This window comes from Blennius ocellaris (genome assembly GCF_963422515.1).
Source record: "Blennius ocellaris genome assembly, chromosome: 8".
NCBI classification, from domain to species: Eukaryota; Metazoa; Chordata; class Actinopteri; order Blenniiformes; family Blenniidae; genus Blennius; species Blennius ocellaris.
The window spans coordinates 14,161,382-14,182,421 of record NC_137657.1 but is presented as its reverse complement, the minus strand read 5'-3'; the positions used below and the strand labels follow the sequence as shown (position 1 = coordinate 14,182,421).

The 21,040-nt window shown below is 41.5% G+C and overlaps 3 protein-coding genes across 3 annotated transcripts; 1 reads left to right on the top strand and 2 right to left on the bottom strand.

The window, feature by feature from the left end:
- Positions 1-3,993: 3,993 nt before the first annotated feature.
- On the top strand, positions 3,994-5,334 carry cxcr3.1 (chemokine (C-X-C motif) receptor 3, tandem duplicate 1; the record flags this gene model as incomplete). Its single annotated transcript, XM_080500496.1, has 2 exons — positions 3,994-4,365; positions 4,597-5,334. The coding sequence occupies 2 exons, from the start codon at positions 3,994-3,996 to the stop codon at positions 5,332-5,334; spliced, it is 1,110 nt and encodes a 369-aa protein (XP_080356622.1).
- A 2,880-nt stretch (positions 5,335-8,214) lies between these two features.
- Positions 8,215-15,334, bottom strand: LOC308133645 (C-X-C chemokine receptor type 3-like). The gene is made up of 3 exons (XM_080501110.1): positions 15,116-15,334; positions 12,650-12,991; positions 8,215-11,339 (listed from the first exon to the last, which is right to left on the bottom strand). The coding sequence occupies exons 2-3, from the start codon at positions 12,986-12,988 to the stop codon at positions 10,605-10,607; spliced, it is 1,074 nt and encodes a 357-aa protein (XP_080357236.1). The 5' UTR covers positions 12,989-12,991; positions 15,116-15,334; the 3' UTR covers positions 8,215-10,604.
- Positions 15,335-17,818: 2,484 nt separating this feature from the next.
- cxcr3.2 (chemokine (C-X-C motif) receptor 3, tandem duplicate 2) lies at positions 17,819-19,675 on the bottom strand. Its single transcript, XM_080501225.1, has 2 exons — positions 19,543-19,675; positions 17,819-19,436 (listed from the first exon to the last, which is right to left on the bottom strand). Exons 1-2 carry the CDS (start codon positions 19,576-19,578, stop codon positions 18,327-18,329), a joined length of 1,146 nt encoding a protein of 381 aa, XP_080357351.1. The 5' UTR covers positions 19,579-19,675; the 3' UTR covers positions 17,819-18,326.
- Between the last annotated feature and the right edge of the window lie 1,365 nt (positions 19,676-21,040).

Genomic DNA, 21,040 nt, shown 5'->3' with positions numbered 1-21,040 from the left:
CTCAGATCATAAGTGAAGTCTACAACTTACCTCATTTTTGAGGTTGTAGTTTTAAGTGGTATTGAGCAACACTGCATTATATTTAAAACTGCTTCTGATATTGTGGCTTTCCATTAAAACACACATGAATAACCACATTTATTTAAGGCTTCACGTGAACGTTTGGACACCATTTCATCATTAAAACTGTTAGAGTTGCATCTATTAAAGCTGCCAGTGAATCCATTACGCCGATGAAAAATGTTGAACGTTTTTTTTCTCTTGCAGAATCCAGAACATTTAGACTTAATTTTGCATTTCTCACCACACGAATTGCATAAACACTGCAGAGGTGTGAAAAGGTGCAATAAAAAACAGGAACACAGTTTGAGCCTTGTGCACAGGATATGGGTGAAGGGGAAATGGTCTAACCTTTGAGAGCTGCACAGGTGCTGAAGCTAATGTCTGTGCACGGTATGAGTAATATAGGGGGGGGGGGGGGGGACGTGAAATGTAAAGCCAGAGATTTTCTGAAACAAACGGCATGGATGTGACAGACGTTTCAGGTTGTAAGAAAGTGGTTTTTTTTCTTTATCAGACGAACCATACAAAGAGTTGCGTTATCAAGATGAAGGAGTTTATTCATAGATTTTCTTTTAAACGATGAACAATAAAACACTTGATTACTGATAATTGTCATTTTGATAAAACACCTTGTTTTTGTCAAGTTTTTTCATCCAATCTTGACTAGTTTTTCAGGTTCAAAGTCGTGACTGAGGCACTCACGTATGACATTGGAATAAGTTCGGTGAGATACAATTATTGATAAATTATCCTTGAACACGCTTGTTTATACTTAGAAACAGATCTAGAGAGCTGATGTAGAATCTATGAGTCATACAAGCTGTTTCCAACACTACAAGAACATAAATATACATTTCCTGTAAAGTGCCACATGAGATAAAAACAGGAACAGCATTTAAAGAGCATGGGTCTTGCAATTGTGGTCTTTTTTAATAATAAATCATAACGTTGGATAAGATTGCAAAGTTGGACACAATGGTGAATCTATTAAATCTGGTCAAGTTGCATGATGATGTTGATTCCTTCTTACACTATTTTGCAGGAAGCGGAAGGAAATGCCTCAAAAAAAGGTGCAAAAACAATTTAATGCAAAACATTAAGTGTCAATCTCTGCTAATCAGGAGTCTACAGTTTAAGTTCTGCTGAAGGTTGAATGAAGAAGATGCTCTATAATAAACTCTATAATCTTGATCGCAGTAGTTCCTAAAACAAAGAGGTGACTGACCGAGTGACAACAACAAAAACAAAAAAAAAGATGCAGGATAAACTGTTTTTTTTAATTTAAAGATGCTCCACTGGGCACCATTAATCTATCTAAGGTCAACAGTGTGCAAATTCATTTCTCCAGATAACTTTGTGGTTTAAATTTTGAGTATTGAAATAGAATTCTTTCATTCCCTCTGTAGGTTGAAGAAGCTTTTCTCAAGGGAGGATTGTTGTCTTCACTATGGTGTGAGCGAAAAAAGCAGACGAAGACACAATTTGAATCATTTCCCAGAGGGTTTTTTAGTTTCTGCTATCATTTTGGTGCAATGGGTGCTCATGAATCCACCACCAGCATCTGTCTGGTGACTGCAGTTTGGAGATGGGACTGATTGTTTCGACTGTATTTGGTGCTTGGTTTCATAGAAGCTTCTCAGTGGCGACAACAACTTGAGCCACTTTGAATGCTAAAATTCAGCTCCAGCACAACTCTGTAGCTCCACATCTTTTTAAATGTAACTATAGCAAAAGTAATGGATTACAAACACAATTAAACTCTGGCAATTGTAACTGCTTTGCCAGTGTCATAATTTTTTTCCTGCTAATTATTGTGATGTGACATTGAGCATTTACTGTGAAATGTTTGTGAACTGGAGTCTGTGACAATAGTGACTACATAAAGCTGCCTGAGGCCTTTGGCAGTATAGATGTTAAAAAAATGTGTGAAAACGCAGACGCGACACACAGTTCCTCCTAAAGCATTGTTTTGGAGAGTAAAACAATGCCCCACTCACAATATGCAATATATATATATATGTGTGTGTGGTCCACCTTATAGATTTCTGTTTTGGTTTTTCCGAGACTTGATGTAGTTTAATGACCTGTTACAGTCATCACAGCTTTGTAAATGTGTCATTTAGTGTTAATTACAGGCAAATCGGCGCTCACAATTTATTAGTGTGTACAGGTGAAAAAAATTGGGGACAACAACATTTTTAAAGATCTGTGAAAGCTTGCAACTCAACTAATTTCTTCTAAACATAGTTAATCAAGCAAAAACATATTGTGAAATAATGCGTTGATACAGGATGAAACTGGTAGTTTTCAGAATTAGTGTGTGAATTCAGAGAACTGTTTTTCATGAGTTTATCTGGAAATCACACCCACATTCTTACCTGTAACAACATGACGTTACACTTCTTTTGAGCATAATCATGTCTTTACATCTCATCTCATCAAAACATCTGCTGCAAATACTGCACATACTACACTACTTCAAAATAGCATTTAGGAATTTGACTGCTGCTGAGTTTACTCAGATTTCAAGATGCGTGCAAAAAACTCAGTTGTTGCATCAGATTGATGCAAGTCTCTCTCTCTCTCTCTCTCTCTCTCTCTCTCTCTCTCTCTCTCTCTGTCATTTTTATGCCAGTTTCACTAAACTTCCTTTAAACATTGTTGTATGGTAATATTGCTCTCCATTGTGAACTTCTGAAAAGCTTCTGTGTAGAGTGTGTGGGCGTGTGTGTGGGCGTGTGTGTGTCTGTGTGTGAAAGAGAGAGAGAGAGAGAGAGAGAGAGAGAGAGAGAGAGAGAGGGGGGGGGGGGGGGGGAGCGGGAGAGAGAGAGAGACCATGAGTATTTTATCTCTGATTTCCTCTGTGGTAGCTCCAGATGCTGTTTGAGGTGAAGCTGGGCTGCAAAACTTATCTCTATCTCTACAGCGAAGCCTTGTCAGCGAGACAGTTTGGTACCGTAAGTTTTTATTTTACAACTTTTTTTTTGTCTTTATTTAGCTATCATCCTCTAAATACCTCATGCATATTTGACTTGAATTAATTATATCAAGTATTGAAATATTGAAAAATCACATTACAATAAATGCTTATAAATTGCATCTCGCTTTTTTTATATTCCTTTGCAGTTGATTACTTCTGTGTTTGGACTCCATACCTACTAAGTAGTTTTATCTTTTTTATTGTTGACTTTTGATGTTTGCATTTTACCTTGTTAATATGGGCTGAGCTTGGTCACATGTGATAGTAGATGAGGATATCATGTATTAAACATAACAATAATGATGATGATTATAATAATAATAACAATAATAATAATAAAAATGATAATAATAAAAATAAAGCTATGTTACATTTAATTTACTTTCATTTCATTTGATCATATTGTATGCGATGCTATTTAACTTTAGTGGTTCTTGACTTTTTACACGCTGTGTTTCACATGTTTTCTCGTGAACGTGAGCATCCATCTCTCTTCCTCATCTTTTTGCAAAATAGAAAGTGCTCATATCCCGATTGTAACATGTCCTGACTGGTCATGATGGAGACGTGAGGGCACACTGATTGATCCCAAATGATAAGTTATTCAACGCGAAGCCAGACCTCCTACAAACCACACGGGTTAAGATGTGTTGACAGTGATACTGCAGCCTTTAAATACCTAGAACAGATGAAGGTTTGGCATTTACCAATATAATATTTGACGATTGTATATATATTTTTTCTTTCTTTCTTTTCAACAAGATCGAAACTTTATATATTCATGTTGGCTTACCAAAATTAAATACATAGACCCTGAATTGAAGCGTTTCTGTGACTGTATTTCATGGGCCAGTAGCCCCCTCATGTGGATGAAACACGCTACAGGTTGTGGTGCACAAACCATACGTTTGGTAAAGTGCAGATTTCTTCTTTGTGCACAGGGTTCACAAATGGAAGGCTTCACACTGAGTTTGGAGAACGTCAGCCTGGATGACTTGTACGGCGACTATTCTGAAGGAGATGATTGTTGTGAGGGGGGTGACATCTGCGACCTGGATGAAGGTGTGAAGTTTGAAGGAGCTTTCATACCTGCGCTGTACTCAGTGGCCTTCGTCGTGGGCATCCTGGGGAACGGCGTGCTGCTGGGGGTGCTGTTTCAGAGCAGGAAGGCCTGGAGTGTAACGGACACCTTCATCCTCCACCTGGGAGTGGCAGATGTCCTGCTGCTGGTGACGCTGCCCTTCTGGGCCGTGCAGTATGCTCAAACGGGAGGATGGACATTTGGCACTCCCCACTGCAAGATAACTGGATCCGTTTTCACGGTGAGAATTGTACGGTAGGAATTGAAAAAACCCCAAAGTGCAATCATCTTCTAGATCCACTTCACAGTCAGGAGGCGCTGGAGTGGATCACATTCACACCTGTTGGTCATTTGGGATTTCCAATTAACCTCACATGCATGCGTGGGAACATAGTAGTGTACCCAGAGATACAAACACAACAGTCTTTTAAACGTTCTCATCTTTTTTTGCCGGTTCTCTTTGCACCTACAGATCAACTTCTACTGCGGGATCTTTCTCCTGGCCTGCATCAGTCTGGACCGCTACCTGTCCATTGTCCATGCAACGCAGATGTACTCCCGCAGGAATCCCTGGGTGGTTCAGGGCAGCTGCCTGGCAGTGTGGTTCTTCTCCCTGCTTCTCTCTATTCCTGACTGGATCTTTTACGAGGCCATGTATGACGACAGGCGCAAGAAAACAGAGTGCATTCGGAACTATTTCAAGTATGGCAAGGAGGCCCTGGAGGCCTGGCGGCTGGCTTCGCGCCTGGTCTACCACGTCGTGGGATTCCTGCTGCCTTCGGCTGTCCTGATCTTCTGCTACTCCTGCATCCTGCGCAGACTTCGCTGCGGCACCCAGGGGCTCCAGAAGCAGAGAGCTTTCAGGGTCATCATCACCGTGGTGGTAGTTTTCTTTCTCTGCTGGACACCTTACAACATCACACTCATGGTGGACACGCTCCATTCGGAGAACAACAGCGTGTCCTGCGGAGCCAGGTCGTCCCTGGAGAAAGCCAAGGTCGTGACCTCCTGCATCGGCTACCTCCACTGCAGCCTCAATCCCATCCTGTACGCCTTTGTGGGAGTGAAGTTCCGACGTCAGCTGCTGAGCATCTTGAGGTCTCTGGGCTGCAAGCTGAAGATGGGCGCCAAGCTCCAGTCTGCTGCCAGCAGCCGGAGAAGCTCCATTTGGTCGGAGTCTGCAGACACCTCCAACTCCATCGCCATCTGAGAAAGTCATACGCACATACCAGTGAATCTGTACATGCTTTAAACCTCAAACTGAGAAGGCAGATACGTGTAATCCCAGAAGTGCAACTCCTGGGTTCACCGTCTCTCTTGGACTCACACTTGCACTTGTTGGCAGCAAACTTTTCTATTTGGTGCAAATTTCATCCCTTTTTTGAAAGGCAGCATTGTAACGTACAGTCGATAGGCTAAATGTATATTACTGTAGCAGGAAGACTTTGATGACTGTAGTGAGAAGTTGTTTTAAATGAAATTGTACATTTTTTGTTTTTATATCACGTTCATTCTTACTTTTTTAATGTTACAGTATTTGTTTTTTTATAAAGTGTTACGAGGCACAATAAAAGAAAAAATCTAACCGTAAACAAATACCAATTTGAGATTACAGTGCATTTCCTAGGCCAACAGACTTTTCAATAGATTTACATTCAGAGTAAAGTGCTTTCAATAAAAAATTTTTTTTACAACTAATAGTGCCAATAACAACATGGCCCACTTATGGCATGTTTACAAGGAAAGGTTTTCCACAGAGAGAGAGAGAGAGAGAGAATGTAACATCGCTGACATATGTGTATATGAAGAGCAGAGTACCAGCTTCATCAAATCCCACAGTTTTAAGTTGTTTACTCTCCTCATTCAGCTGTATGGCACTTAGACTGGGGAAATCTCAGGAGCCATAGTTAAAGCACGTAAAGTACATCGATCCTTTTAATGAATCTCAGGAGCTTAATAAATTTGCAACAAGCAGCTTCCCCAAACTTTTGCAACATCTATTAAAAACCCCAACAACAAACAAACAGTGTTGTTTTTTTTTGGGGGGGGGGACAAATGCATTTGTTCTCAGGTTTCAGCTTCTTTCTCAAGCATGTTGACTTATCGGTTCCTCAGGGCATGTGGCTCACACCCAGATCTGCAGGCCAACGATTGTAATTATTAATGGAAGTGTAGGTGATAACATTCAGTTTTCAAACACACACTAAGTCTGATTTATTTTAAAAGTCCTATTTTTAAAAAAAAAGTTTTCTTAACATCGTGTATCATGTCATTTATTGCTTAATAATCTGCTTTTCACACAGTCAACAGTAAACCGAAGACCGCAATTGTTGCTTGTCATATAAACCACATGACATAACCAAGTTAGTATCACCATTTTGTTCATTTGATACATGCATGGTACCCAGAGGAAACCCACGCCATCTCCATGCAGAAAGACCCCCAGGCTGTATTTGGAACCACAAACTTCAACATCCACGAGATCCTCACCGACTGTCAGGTCTACTTTTATGTAAGTAAGTACGTTTTATTTATACAACTCTTTCACAGATTAAAATCCCCATCTGATTTACATTAAAACACATTACTTGACAGTAAGTTAATAAAAAATGTAAACATAATCCAATTAAGGAACTGAGCTTCTCTTCACATTCATGATTTTCCCTGAAAAACTGATGCTAAACGTTTGCATTGTTGAGGCAAATCTGCTCAAAAGCCTTTAGCATGTTCATATTCTAAAATGATGCCTCAGAAAAAAAGTTTGTTTCTTGTCCTTTTTTTTTTTTAAACAGACTTAGGTCTGTCTTTTAAATCATGGACTGTATAAAGTCTTTTATGATGGTTAAATTTCGCAAACACAAACTTCTGTATTTTTTCTTTAATCATTCTGGGTTTTTGTTGTTGTTTTGTGGAAAATTGCAAGGATATTTTCATTTCAATAGCTTCAACTGCAGATGTGAAAATGCTGCCACCCAGCGGCAGTCCGTCGTCATCACGCGGGAAATCCTGCACTTTAATGCACTTTTAATTATATTTCAGGTAACTTACAGTACATTTATTGGTAATTTGACACTTTTCTTAAATTTAAAGTTATCAAAGTTACTTGACAGTAATGAACATGATAAGGATAATCCTATCTATGACTACTGGGACAGCCAACATGTCATGGTTGCGATGAATACATTTTTGCTCATTTAAAATTGTATTAAAATCTGTTATGATGATAGCAACAGGTTTTTATAATCTGGAGCTTGTATTTAAGTTTCATCTCACAGCATTTTCAAACAACCTCACTGTAGTCAAACACATGCAAATATCTTTCAAATCATATGAACCAACACAAACCCAGTGGGCATTCTGTTCAATTGGAAAAAGAAATAATTTAAAATATTTCTAAGTTGCCCTGTTTTCTGAACCCTTGACATTTAAAATTTAGAATAGAAAGAATATAGTTGGTTATTGTTGGAAGAGCTGTTTTGGCTCATTCAGCAGACCCTTCTGAGGTTTTACTGAATCACAATAAACTATAATATCACATGATTGTGCCTTTCAAGGGAATAGTGTAATGTAGGATTTTACAACACTACCTGTTGAGTGTATTTTTTGTGTGTGTGTTTTTTTTTATGTTAGGTTATAATAAATTGGTGATACAAAATGTTCCAGTTAATCTTTGGGTCTAAATATGTGTTTTATCTCATGACACAAACCCATTAATAAATCAACTGTATGCCACGACATGGGGAAATCTTTATATCATACAAACATTTCAAGTAGGCATGAAATGAACCAAACATTAAATCCAGTGATTTAGAGACACATAAAGGTGGCACCGCTAAAGTCTTTTTTTTGTTTGAATCTATTAATTTTCTCCATTTAAAAATTTCCCTGGCTTCCATAGAGTATTTCTATTCTGTTCTATTGACTTTCACTCACCTCACTGCTCTAAAAGAAGCTTCTGTTGACTTTGACCAAACAGCATTGATCCCACTGTGGGGCAAACGTCTACCTGAGCTGGTATTTTAAGATGTTTATGTCATAACTGCATGTTGCTTTATTGTAAGATCTCAAAGAAAACATCAGTCCAGGCACATTTGTAGACAATTTCACATTTACCAATGTTTTTTTTTTTGTTTGTTTTTTTTAACTGCACATTATCTGAAAAGCACTCTTCAGTGATCATGTAACAGACATTTAGCAAACTCTCTTGCTCATAAAAATGTTTAAAAAAAAAAGAACGTTACACAGTGCACGTTGTAATGATTAATACTGTGATGATTGTTAATACGTCAGACTGTATAACATCAACAATTTACATTTGAACACTTTAGAAACCGTGCACAAATGTCAGTGGTTTTATGACTATGATCAGATGAGAACTGCCGCGATAAAAAGGAAAAAGTGAAAGTGATACGGTTTCTGTGGAAACACATTTCAGCATTTTGACAGGAAACTGAAACAAACCAGGCACATCTTCAGACGTGTGGTTGAAGCACAGAGATAACATGATTTTTTTTTATTTTTTAAAGAGACGCCACAGCCCGAAACTATTTAAACAACGTTGCCGTCTGTGATATAATTACAATGTGTAGAGCAAACACGTGAACAGAACAGGGTGGTGGCGGCAGCAACTACCACTTTATCTACAGTATAAACACTTCCATCCCGGGGGTGGGGGGGGGGGGGGGGGGGGTTGTTGAAATATCTTTCAAGACATATTTTTTTCCATATCGAATGAAATGAACTGAATGGGTTAAATGCCAGGCTTCCTCACCTCTTTCACATTGTAAGATATAGCGGTGGTATTAGGAGGTGCCATTAGAGGCTTTCATTATGAAAGCTGGCAAGTTTTTTTTACACAAACACCGAACTTGTTTTATTAATTTTTCTTCATTTTCACTATACTTACAACAAATTAAGCAATTAAAAACACGTTTGACCAAAACAAGTTTTTCCCCTTTTGTTTCTAAAACATTTAAAAGGGAAATAGAAAACTCATCCTACTAGTCATTTTTGTCTTCTGTCGAAGTTCTGGTCGCCCCAGAGGAAACTTGGGGAAAAAGAACTAGAATAAATGAGGTAGTTCAAACATCAACTCTATTTAAATCACTCGGGCGGTCCTTGATAAAAGTCTAACTTCCTTGAATTTACACTTGTGCCGTTAACTTTGTGACTCGTCAGAAAAAGTTCACGATGATCGACTTTGCAGTGAAAATGTCCTTTACTTGACACAGGAAATAACGCCTCAACTTGCTGAGGCCCGTGAGACTAGAAACAGCCATGAATGTGATGGAGACCTGCTGTTACAGTCAGTTCACTGGCTTTTCCCACGTTAGATCATGTTTTTCATGAACTGACAAAAACTATTTGCAAGACAGATCAGAAATGGGAAATAAAAAAAACAAAAAAAAAAAAACAGGTGGCCTGATAGGAAGAAACTTGTTTTTTTTTTTTTTTTTTTAAGATAGGGAAATTACTGTGCAACGTGTTCCCAAAAGAGCAATGGATTGTGAAAGTACGCTCCGAGGTTACATCAGTAAATTAATATTAACTGGCTTGGGGCCTGGCGGCGAGGCTCCACAGGCAGGCCTCAACCGGCAGAGCGGCAGGAAAGTAAAACCCACAACATGCGCCTCTATTATCACAAATCAGTTGTTGTGCCTCTCGCGTAACCTTTCATTTGCAGCCGACTCGTTTTTCCTGTCCCTTTTACACAAAGCGTGCCACAGTTCTCTGCAACAATCATCTGGAGATGACGGTAAACAAGAGCGCCGTAACAAGGCGGCAGCGGCAGAAGCTCGTTCTTCCTCCTCCTCCTCCTCCTCCTCTGTCACCTGATTCATGACTTCACTGCTTGTTTGCCACCTCATGTGCTACTGTCCACACACACACTCATGGTGCAACAATGAAGTCAGACAGTATGGAGACGAGGGTTTCGCCACAGGGAGATTCCCTCCCCCGACGCTCGAGATAATACCCAGAACGAACCACACTGACTGTGCAACAGTGGGATTTACAATCTTCCCTGCTTCAAAAGAAAAGCGAAACAGTTTCTTGGATATTATCAGCAATAAGGTAATAAAGCCTGTCGGGCTGTGTAATACAAGAAGACATCCGAAAAGATAAGAACTTATCTTTTATATTACATATTGTGCAAACAAAACGGCCATACTTATTGTAATATTGCCTCATAAAAAGCTTTTTACTGACATAAGTATCTTTTTTTTTTTCCTATAGATGAATTAACAAAGAAAAGCAATGAAACCTATAAATTATAATACCTAACAATAAAAACACAGTTGTCCTTAGTTCAGATTTAAGTGGAATGTCAGTGTCTCCTCATAAATATCCATTTCTCATCATTACACAGCACAGAGGCCGACTTGACCTCATGACACAACCTCACACTAAATTTCCCTCCGAGGAAGATCATTGTTCAGATGTCACTGAGTCATGGAGGGGGTGGGGGGCCGTTTCCATTCATCAGCACCGACATGACTCCGTCTGATGATCGACGACACTCGTCATCTGTTTCAGCTCGTCCTCAGCGTGACTCTGCTCTTGCGGGGCCGCCTCCTCCTCCTCCACAGCCAGCTCCCACAGCGAGCTCTCGGGCTCCACTGTGACGCGCCTCAGCAGGGCCGCGCAGCGCTTTCTGAAGTTCCCGCACAAGCCGAGGTAAAGAAGTGGCCTGACGCAAGCGTGGCCGCAAGCCAACACCGAGGTGGCCAGCAGAGCCGTTCTCAAATGTTCGTCCGGAGTCTCCTGGGAGCTGCCCGCGAGAGTGTCCACGATGAGCGCGAAGTTGTACGGCAGCCAGCAGAGAAGGAAAAGCCCCACCAGGGGCAGGATGAGCGCGGCGGCCCTCCGCTTCCGGAGGGCTTTGTGGCTGCACTGCAGCCGCAGCAGGATGGAGGCGCAGCAGAAGATCAGCGCGGCGGCGGGGACGGTAAAGCCCGCCAGGTGGTGGAACAGACGCGAGGCCGTCCGAGAAGAGCCGGAGTAGCTGTGGACGCACAGCGCTGGGCTCCGACCCGTCTCCTGCTCGGCCTCCAGGTAAATCCAGTCGGGGACGGTGAGGAACAGGGAGAGGAGCCACACCGACAGGCAGGTGACGTGAACGGACAGGGGCTTCCTGCGCCAGGACAGCTGGTCGGCGGACAGGTGGTGGTCCAAGGTGATGAAAACCAGCAGAAAGATCCCGCAGAAGAAGTTCATCTGTGAAAAAGAAAAAAAAAAAAAAAGTGAACTTGGGCTCAGTGAAAGACAGAGAAAAAAAAAAAAGCATGATAATAATAAATCTATTTATTTTTCCCACTTTTTCATGTGTAGTTCAAGTATATTACAAGAAAAACAACAACATTTATCTGAAACACTTTGGTCCAACCATAGCCTCCTGGTTTTTTTTTTAACTACACGGGGGAAACATTCAATGTCTCCTGTATTAAGGCTACTTCACCCTCGCCCGGGGATGTAAAGAAAAAAAAAAGTCTTCATAAGCTAAGGGCTGCCAAGTCTTGCATAGTGATAGTGAAACTCAAACAGTTCTGAACTCGCATGCGACGCTAATGTTTTGGCCGAAGGCTCAACTTCCTGCATTTTCACAGTACAGGACATTGTTGATGGTTATTTGGATGTACAGAGAATAAGTCAGATACATCTTATTTACATTATGAGCACACACACGTTGGACCAGATACGTTGTGGTTATGAATCGGACTCTTTATATTGCATATTACTGGAGGAAGTGTGGAGTTTACAAGTGAACACGTCTCTCAAAACCCATCCTCACAAAAGTGCAGCAACATTATTTCTCCCATGAAAAATGGCAGACGAGAATTTTTAAATTCACTCACACCTGCAGTCGCTGCTGACAGAGCAATAGAGTTTCAGTTTATTAAAAAAAACAAATCTTATCTGTCACTGATAATACAAATTCCAAAGTGTGTTTTTCGCAACAAGCATGCACACACCAACTGCAGGCTGATACTGACCTAAAAGGAAAAGATAATGCTTATTTTATTTAGCAATTTCATATTTTTCTCTTCTCACCACGGGGAGTACATGTACCACAGTTTTAGAACCGGTGTTAATTTCTATTTAGAATTTCCTTATTACCTTTAGAATGCAATTAGTTGTGAATTTTATTTTTTTTCAAATAAATATTGGTGTGAAACTCCACTTATTCACACGATTATTATTATTATTACTTTCAGTGACAAAGAATAGATGCATGCATTAACGTGACACAAGAACTTCAGCTCCACAGCAGAAAAGTCCCTTAAATTTCACTTCTCCTCCTGGTGAGCCCTTCCTTTCCCTTCTCAGTCCCAAGTCTGAAATGCTGTTGCTCCGGAAAAGCGTTTGCTCAACAGCACAACAAGCATCTTCTCTTGCTTAAGAAGGCTCTGATGGCCGAGACCAAACACCAGTCATATAGAAACCCCTTTTATCACAGCTGCAGATAGGAACTTCTTACTTTCGCTTTCTGACTTGGCCTCGTCCGGCAGCGGAAGGTTTCGACTTACATTGAAAACGGCTCCGCAGACTTTGCAGAGGATCCCAGAGCACAATCCGCCGCCGCCAGCCTGTGCGGCCCGGAAGGGCAGCGTGACCAGCAGGAGGATGTCTGTGATGCCCAGGTGGAGAATCAAAGTGTCCGATACCCTCCATGCCGGCCTCCTCTGGGCCAGAACTGCCAGGAGGAGTATGTTCCCCAGCAGGCCCACCACCAGGACCAGGGAGTAAACCACTGGGACCCACACCGGCTTGTTGCTTCTCGGGTCGAATTCTTCTTTATACTCGTAGTCGTCGTCGTAGTCAAAGGAGGCGTTCTGACGGAAGAGTCCATCAAGGTCCACGTCCATGTTCTGTGAAGACGCAAACATGTCGAACACAGAATTCAAAATGCTGCTCTGCCCCAGATGTGAATAATAAATGTTCCCGCTCTCGCTCTCTCTCTCTCCCTCTCTCTCTCTCTGTGCACTGTCAGAGGAAATTCCTCAAACTCCCCGCTTGTTAAATCCATGCGGGGTTTTTATAAACGCGCTCAGCCTCGTCTCATAACTCACATGGTGCGATGTCACTGTGAGGCAATAGGGGAGTGGGTTTGAACGGAAAGCCCAGTTCCCTATGGACACACACACACACAACCACACACGATTATATAACTCCCCAAAAGGAAAGTCACTTGTCTCAGTGTGATTCTCTCACTGCTCAACACACTGTCGCTTCACCAATATTATAAAGAAAACTACCACTTCACAAAAAAAAAAAAAAACACAATACTGGGCATATTACTTGTGCTTCGCTGTCGATTGGGTTTGGAAATAATGGACAATATCATTTCGAGCAGCTGCTTCAGGTGGGAGGAAATAGTAGAAACTCAGGGTTTCCTCAACTAAACCTGCCAGTGAGCAGGTTCAGTTCACAGAGTCTGTTACTACCTTGACTGACCCCGAGCTTAATTCAACTCTCTTTCTGGAACGGAAAACTCTTGAGTTCTCTCTCATTTCAGGGTTAACTTACTCTGAATTTTCACATAACCCGCATTTCTGGAACGGGGCCCAGGTTTGCTACGAGGACTTTATGTTGTTAAAAAAATATAGAAAGCTGCTTGAATCCTTTAAAATGTTTTAGAAAATGGCCAGAAAACAGTCCAGATGCATCACGACTCAAACACGTCGGGAATATCACCAACCATTTGAAGCCTCTCAGTGAAGATCTGTGATGACCATATAGGATTTTAAACGTGGTTGAGTCGCAAGGCTCTTCGTACCGTTCAGCGCGGTCAATGTTCGGGATCGTTCAACATTTTAACTTCCGCAAGCCTCTATCTTGCTCTGGTTCAAGTGGAAGCAAATATTGCAACGTCATTTCATGTTGCACTGCGATACGCTGCAGCTGCACATCAATACAGAATGACTTGAGTTGAATGGCGGCTATGAGAAGCACACGCACCACATTCACTGTTGTCCATGAGTACTTCTTGCGCATCCGCAAAACCGCAAGTACAGTATCAGCATTTCAGAAAAAAACCCTCCCTTTTCCTCAATTACATAGAGCCAGAGGGTTTTCATAAAGTTCCACCTCGGAGATTGTTATTGAAAAAGTTGCGCCGTCAGCCTCTCCCAAGCACCGTTGTTGTGTGAACGGTCCCCCCAAAACGCAATGGAAGTTTTCCATTTTCACTTAAAAATGCTGTGACGTAAACGAGGCCTTATAAATTTTACCGCCGCTTAGTTTAGTCTCAATACGATTCAGCTTGAAATCAACAAATAAGTCATATTGAGTCAAGGAGCATTGCAAGTTTAGGAAAAGCATTTCAGCAGAAATCACTGTTTATTACTGACAGTTCACCTGCTTTACCGCATGTGAGCGACTGTGTGGAGGTTTGGGGGAAGCACACTGTTCTTCAAATATAAAAGAGCTCCAATTATGGTTATAATTATATAGTTATGGGAAATATTTAGAAAATATGGGTTCGATAGGGTGTTGAAGGGAAGCATCTTTAAGAGAGGTATAGGAAGATCATGTCAAGAGAAAACACAGATGAGGAGTCGCCGCTGCATTGTGTAATTATTTCTGGGTTAACTGTTAAGTCATAATTCTGATTTCTCTTATAGGCACTGGGGGGAGATGAGGATCAGGTGAGAAGGTGTAGGGATTTACAGTACACTCCTTTTCGAGCATTGTTTTGTTTAAAAATATTTTCGCTCACTTTTTTTTATATTCAAAATAAATGACTTGCATTCAATAATCAAGAAGACATTAAATGCCTGTCATTTATAATCACTTGACCTCTTGTTGCCCCCTTGAGATTCTGTGGAGAAGCCACACGTTCAGGAAAAAAACAAACATCACGCATCAGAGACTTCTATAGACTAAACAACATGAAATGCAAAATATTTGCAAGTATAAATGACAAAAGGTGTGAAGTTTAAAGCAATCCATTATGAAGCAGCTTTTATAAGAGAAGAAGAAGGTTTACTTACCCTGTTTCCCAGGCAGGATGTCAGCTGCAAATGGGAAGCGTTGCTGCGGTGTGAGCAGATGACACCCTAAACGCGGCGCGAGCGCAGCAACGTGCGCATATCTGCTGCGCACGCTGACCGATAACGACGCAGCTGTCGAGCGCCCGTCAAAGTCCCGCAAGACCCTTCACGTCAAACCTCGCACTTTATAACCACCAGCGAGGCTGCACATACACAAGGTCGTTTCATCAGTCTGAGTCCTAAAAACCGAGAAACCACCGGAGGAAACAACAACAAAAAACAAACAAACCAAAAAACAACTTGCTGGTCGTTTTATAACTCGGGACACTTTCTGACCGGACTCAAACACACTCCCACCACCTCGTCCGTTTACACTCTCGGTTGTTTGTGGAAGCCGAATGTCACATCACACTCACACGTCGTCGCGTCCCCGGTCTGCCAAAACCTCGCCTGAAACTCTGCGTTCACCGATTCCTGGCGTTTCCGAGTAAAATCCACCGAGGGAATCTTCTGCGCGTGGCGCAAAATAACACGCAAGAACAAAGATAATGAGATTAGCCTAAGTTATTATCTTCAGTCCAGACTAGACAGATACGGTTAAATGTTGCGGATCGCGTCATTCAAGTTCTTCTAATGCCAATGACGCGGTTTGTTTTGAAGGGCGCGTGGAGGCGTTTCCGTTGTCGCTCGCATGACTTGACTGGGAGAACCGAGAGAGCCGGACACAAAGAGACAAAGACTGCACTGACACACGCTCTCCACTAGATGGCAGTAACGGTGTTTGGTTTAATTAAAGTGGAACCAAAACACCAGTTGCTACTGAAAATAAATTGTGTTTTTGCAGAGATGAGACGGACGATATGCAGAGAATATACAACATTTGCCATCATAGTTTGATCATTATAATTTGACTTGGAAAAAAAAAATATATATAGTTGACATCAGTACCTTGAAAAAGTAAAATGCAGTAATTACAAAGTGGAATTGAATAATTCTCCCAAAATGATCATGCCAGTAATATACAGTGGCTTGCAATGGGATTCAAACCCCTTGTTTTTTTTCACATTTTGGGTGGGTTTAGGGTTATATGCAGTGCTTTTTTTTTTTTTTTTTTTTATTGCCACAGCATTTTACATTGAGTCCAATTTGTGGGAAGTCGACTGGTAGTTGTCTCGTGGACAGATTGTCCCACCTGAGTTGTAGATTACACAGGACTCCGTGTGACGTGCACGGCTTAACAGAACCGCTGGATTTATACTAAGATCAGACTGCACACAGGTGGACTCTATTTACTAATCAGGTGACTTTCAAACGCTCTTGCTTTCAATGGATTTCATTTTGGGGGTTAGAGAAAAGGTAGCTGATTACTATCAACCGGCTGTCATGTGATAAAATGTAGAAAAGTTCAAGTGGTATGAATACTTGTTCAGCTGCAAAACAGCGGCAAAAACATTCTGGTTTCTCAGAATAGCTGTTATTCACATTCTAATTATAAATATGCTCCCAATAATAATAAAAAAAAAAAGAAAAACCTGTTAAAAACAAGCAACACAACTTTGACAGCTAGATGGCACTATACAGTTATTATATTGCCTATGCAGACTGGCTCTCAGTCCTGTGTATCATTGGAACACACTACAATTAAAACGCCAAAACTATACATGTGGATACAAACATCACAAGAACTGAGAATTCTGTTCATTTTCTCCAGGTGGCAGGAACAAAGTTATTTCTGGTCAAAGCATTTTATACTTCACTAGAAACTCAAGTGCAAAACTTATGAGAGGAAATAGAAAAATCTGAAAAAAAAATTCCGAAATTCAGAAATACTTACAACATTTACAATGAAATTCATAGAAACTATTCTGGCTAATTAAAATTAAGTTATTCCCAGAATTAAGCTCTGCTGTTTGGCTTTACAGTCTACAAAATAGTTTTCCACTGCTTTCACACTGAAACTGACCAACTAAACTGATCTTGTTAGCAATTCTGAGTCTGTCCTGCAAAAGCATTGGGCCGTTTCACACTGACAGTTAACCCCAGGTCAAATCTCAAGTGGAGAACATTCCGTCATCCTCCCTCTGGCGTGCAGGTTGTGATGTCATGGCATCGGCAACACTTATGTGGATCAACATAAGCTCTCTAATCTCTGCCATCTGCAGGTTCAGCACCATTTTTTATTTTTATTTTTTTTTATAGACATTTCAATTAAATCTACAGGTTCCTTGCAGCCATAATTCGATTGACAACACTGCAGTGAGACTTCACTCGACTTTTCTGGCTTTGGCTTCTTTTACCTGCCTTGGACCGATCCGTTTGTGATCATCTCGCATTATAATCCACATTTTGCTTGTCAGATACTCATGTAGCTTTGTTGAAATAGTACTGCAGCTTTGCTTTTCTGACGGTGCAAATATTGACGTATCAGTATCGACAGATATGCATCCTCTGCTGCTGTGGTTCTGTTTTGTCATTGAACCAACTTCAAATATTGTCACGGTTTGCAGTGAGCATGAGATCAGTGAGTGCAGAAGAAAGTTGTCAAAACTCAGAAAAACACGGGAGGTTAACATTTAATACACAAGGTTTTTATTTCAAAATATTTCTTAGAAAAACTTTGACCGTCAAAAGGAAGTTGAGCTTTTTTGCACATAAAATTCAGACCGAGTCACTTCCTGTTTTGCAGCTCGTAGTACAACTTCAAGCACACATCTGAAAAAAAGAGCTTTATACACATCATTAAAATATTCATAAAAAAACAAACATATATCAACATAAGCATTCTTTCAATGACACCCCCACCCCAGCTTGATAAACATAAAAATCATTTTCTGCAAGCTATTATCTCCACTGAGTATGAAGAAGTGAGATATGAGTCATAGTTTAAGCCCTTGACTGCTTCACAAGTCTGCAGAAATAAAGCCATTTCACAAGATTTGACCATTGGGCACAGAAATCAACACATTCTCACGAAAAGTGTGAGAGAATCAGCATTAAGCATTACGGCAGACCCCTACCGTTTGATGAGTTCACTACCATTTATACAGTTCAGTATAAAGAACTGTCTAAGCACCAATGTGAGACCAACCGAACAGACAGGAACCTTCTTTACGTGAGAACATTTTAAAAGTCGTGATTCAACTTACATTTGGTTTTGTTACCATCTCCCTTCCCACAAACCGCTCCTATTCTTCTTCATGTTACATTTATGTTATAATGCCATGACGGAGTAGGAGGTGTTCTCAGTTTCTGCAAAGCTGGATGATCCTGTGGTCCTTCTGGCACTCCTCTGGCTCCATCCATTCATTCCCAGCCAGCCTCTCTGTCCCAGCAACCCTTTGCACATTCTGACCAGCTCCCTCCTGAATTTCACCCCCACGAAGCCGTAGAGCAGCGGGTTGAGGGCGCAGTGCGAGAGGCCCACGCTCTCGGTGATCAGAGTCCCGATGTCCACCACGCGACCAAACTGGCAGCCGCCGCTCACCACGCCGAGCCGGTGCAGACTGTCCGCCAGCTGGAAGCAGTTGTACGGAGCCCAGCAGACCACAAACACGGACACCAGGGACACGATGAGGCGGAGAGACTTGCGCTTTTGTCGGCGGCTGGCATTGCACAGCGACCTGAAGATCTGGATGTAGCAGTAGAGCATGATCAACAGGGGGACCCCGAAGCCCAGACTCACGCTGATCAGCTGCAGCCCCACGTGCCACTGGGTGGCGCTCTCGGTGAAATACAACTGGCACAGCGGCCCCCGCGTCTGGCCCACGATGTGGACCTCCATTACCTCTTTGAAGGCAATGTCCACTCCACTCAAGCCCAAACAGACCATCCAGATGATGGCGCAGGCAAACTGAGCGTGGCAGGTGTTTCGCTTCCAGCCCGAGCTGACGGCGTGAACAATGGCCAGGTATCGGTCGAAGCTGATGCAGGCCAGGAAGAGGATGCCACTGTACCGGTTGAGGGAGAAGAGGGCCCCGGAGATCTTGCAGAGGGCCACGCCGAACACCCAGTGGTGGGCCCACTGCACTGCAAAGAGGGGCAGTGTGAAGGCCAGCAGCAGGTCAGAAATAGCCAGGTGGAGGAGGAAGGTATCCGTCAGAGAGAAGGCACAGGCTCCACCGCTCTGAGAGTTTCTGTAGCGCCGGATCACACACAGCACCAGCACATTCCCAACCACTGCTAAGAAGAACACCAGGCTGTACACGATGGGGGAGTACGTCTCTGCAAAACCATAGATGTCTTCCTGTAAGCACGGGGCTGCAATCGCCCCGCTTGTCTCGGGAGACAGGGTGTAGTTGTCGTCATAGTCAGAAATCTCGTCCTAAGAAACAAACAAAAAAATGAATAAATAAAACAAATACTTTAGTTTTAGGCAAGGGCAATATTTAGTGTGAAAAAGCAAATATCATGCAGAAATATCCACTCACCCAGTAATCCTCAGTGGTTGTCATGACCTGATCCATGTTTACTGAGAAGAAGGAAGCGGCGGGCCACCTGAAACCTCCAGGACTGATAACACGGCAGCGCCCTGCTCACAAACACATCAGCTTGACATCCTTTTTCACAGATAATCTGTGCCACACTCGTCCAGATGACGGGGGTTGGAAAAAGGAGAAGTGAAAATTCAGGAACCGAATCCTGAAGCGCTTTAGACAGACGCAAACCTCGCCGTAGTGGGAATTGATGACTGTCTCAGGAAAATTGTGACATATATTTTTAAAACGAGTCGGCAGCCAGTTATAAAGAGTGCAGACGGTGTGTGACTGTGTCCTCTAAAAATATTACGATTCACAATAAAGCTTGTATTCATCAAATTGATCAAATTTCGGGCATATAGAGAACTTAAAAGACATATAGAATGAACTAAAGAATGGGCGGTTTTATCCCTTAAGCAGCACAAAGTATGCTTTTACAAAAGAATACCTCATAACTGGAAGAGAAGTGAAAGTGCTTGTTTGACAGAAATTCGACCAGCCCCACCAAGTAGTTCTTCATAATTTGGTTGTTTTCAAATATGAAACATTATTGTTGGTCAATATCAAAACACATTTTTTTTGCAGGGTTTTTTTTTTTTTTTACATTTCATTTTAGGGTTCACATATCTCAAAGTTTAGTAAATAACTACATGGTTTTAAGAAAATATATATTTCAAAGTAAACAACTACAAATTACTATGCATTTTCAAATGAAAAATGAAATACATTCCATGAAGTTAAATGTTTGCACAGTGTAAGAAGAGGAGACGAATTGCCTACCTCTACAAGACACAAAGTGGATGCAGGACTTGCTAAGAGTACGTTGTAATGATCTATTTTTATCAAGAAGGCTGCAGGATGTGGAAGAATCTGCTCATCTTGAACACTACGGGTCAATCATGAATACTATCTGCTGCATTATCGAGGTTAAAAATAAGATATGCAAGTTCTCCTGGAAATGCATTTCTATTCATTTTACTTGGAAATGATTGCTGTTGAGATCTCACCCTCATCTGTAGGTTCCTGAAATGTACTTCGGTTCTTTATAATGCACTCACTGAAATACTAAGAAATTGGAAACTTGAAGCTGGTTATTATCGATAAGTGGCTATTTTAAGTCTGGTGGGGTTTTTTTTTCTTCTCCTAATGCATTTACATTTCATAGGAAACTGGTTAAATCCATACTTTGTGTAATATCTTTAAACTTCGTCAAAATAGGTATAGAAACAGAAAACAACTATCGTACAATATGATGTGTTCATTGCAATAAAGTAGCCTAAATATGAGATAAGATTGCAACCAGACATACTTTGACTTGTTGTATTCGGCAAAGCATAATCATGTTCACATTATTGTCATTATGGGACATGTGGAGCAGAAGTATCACAGAAATCTCACTGATTTTAGAAATCCTGCACGAGCAATACTCATCTCAAGGACAAGTGCCACT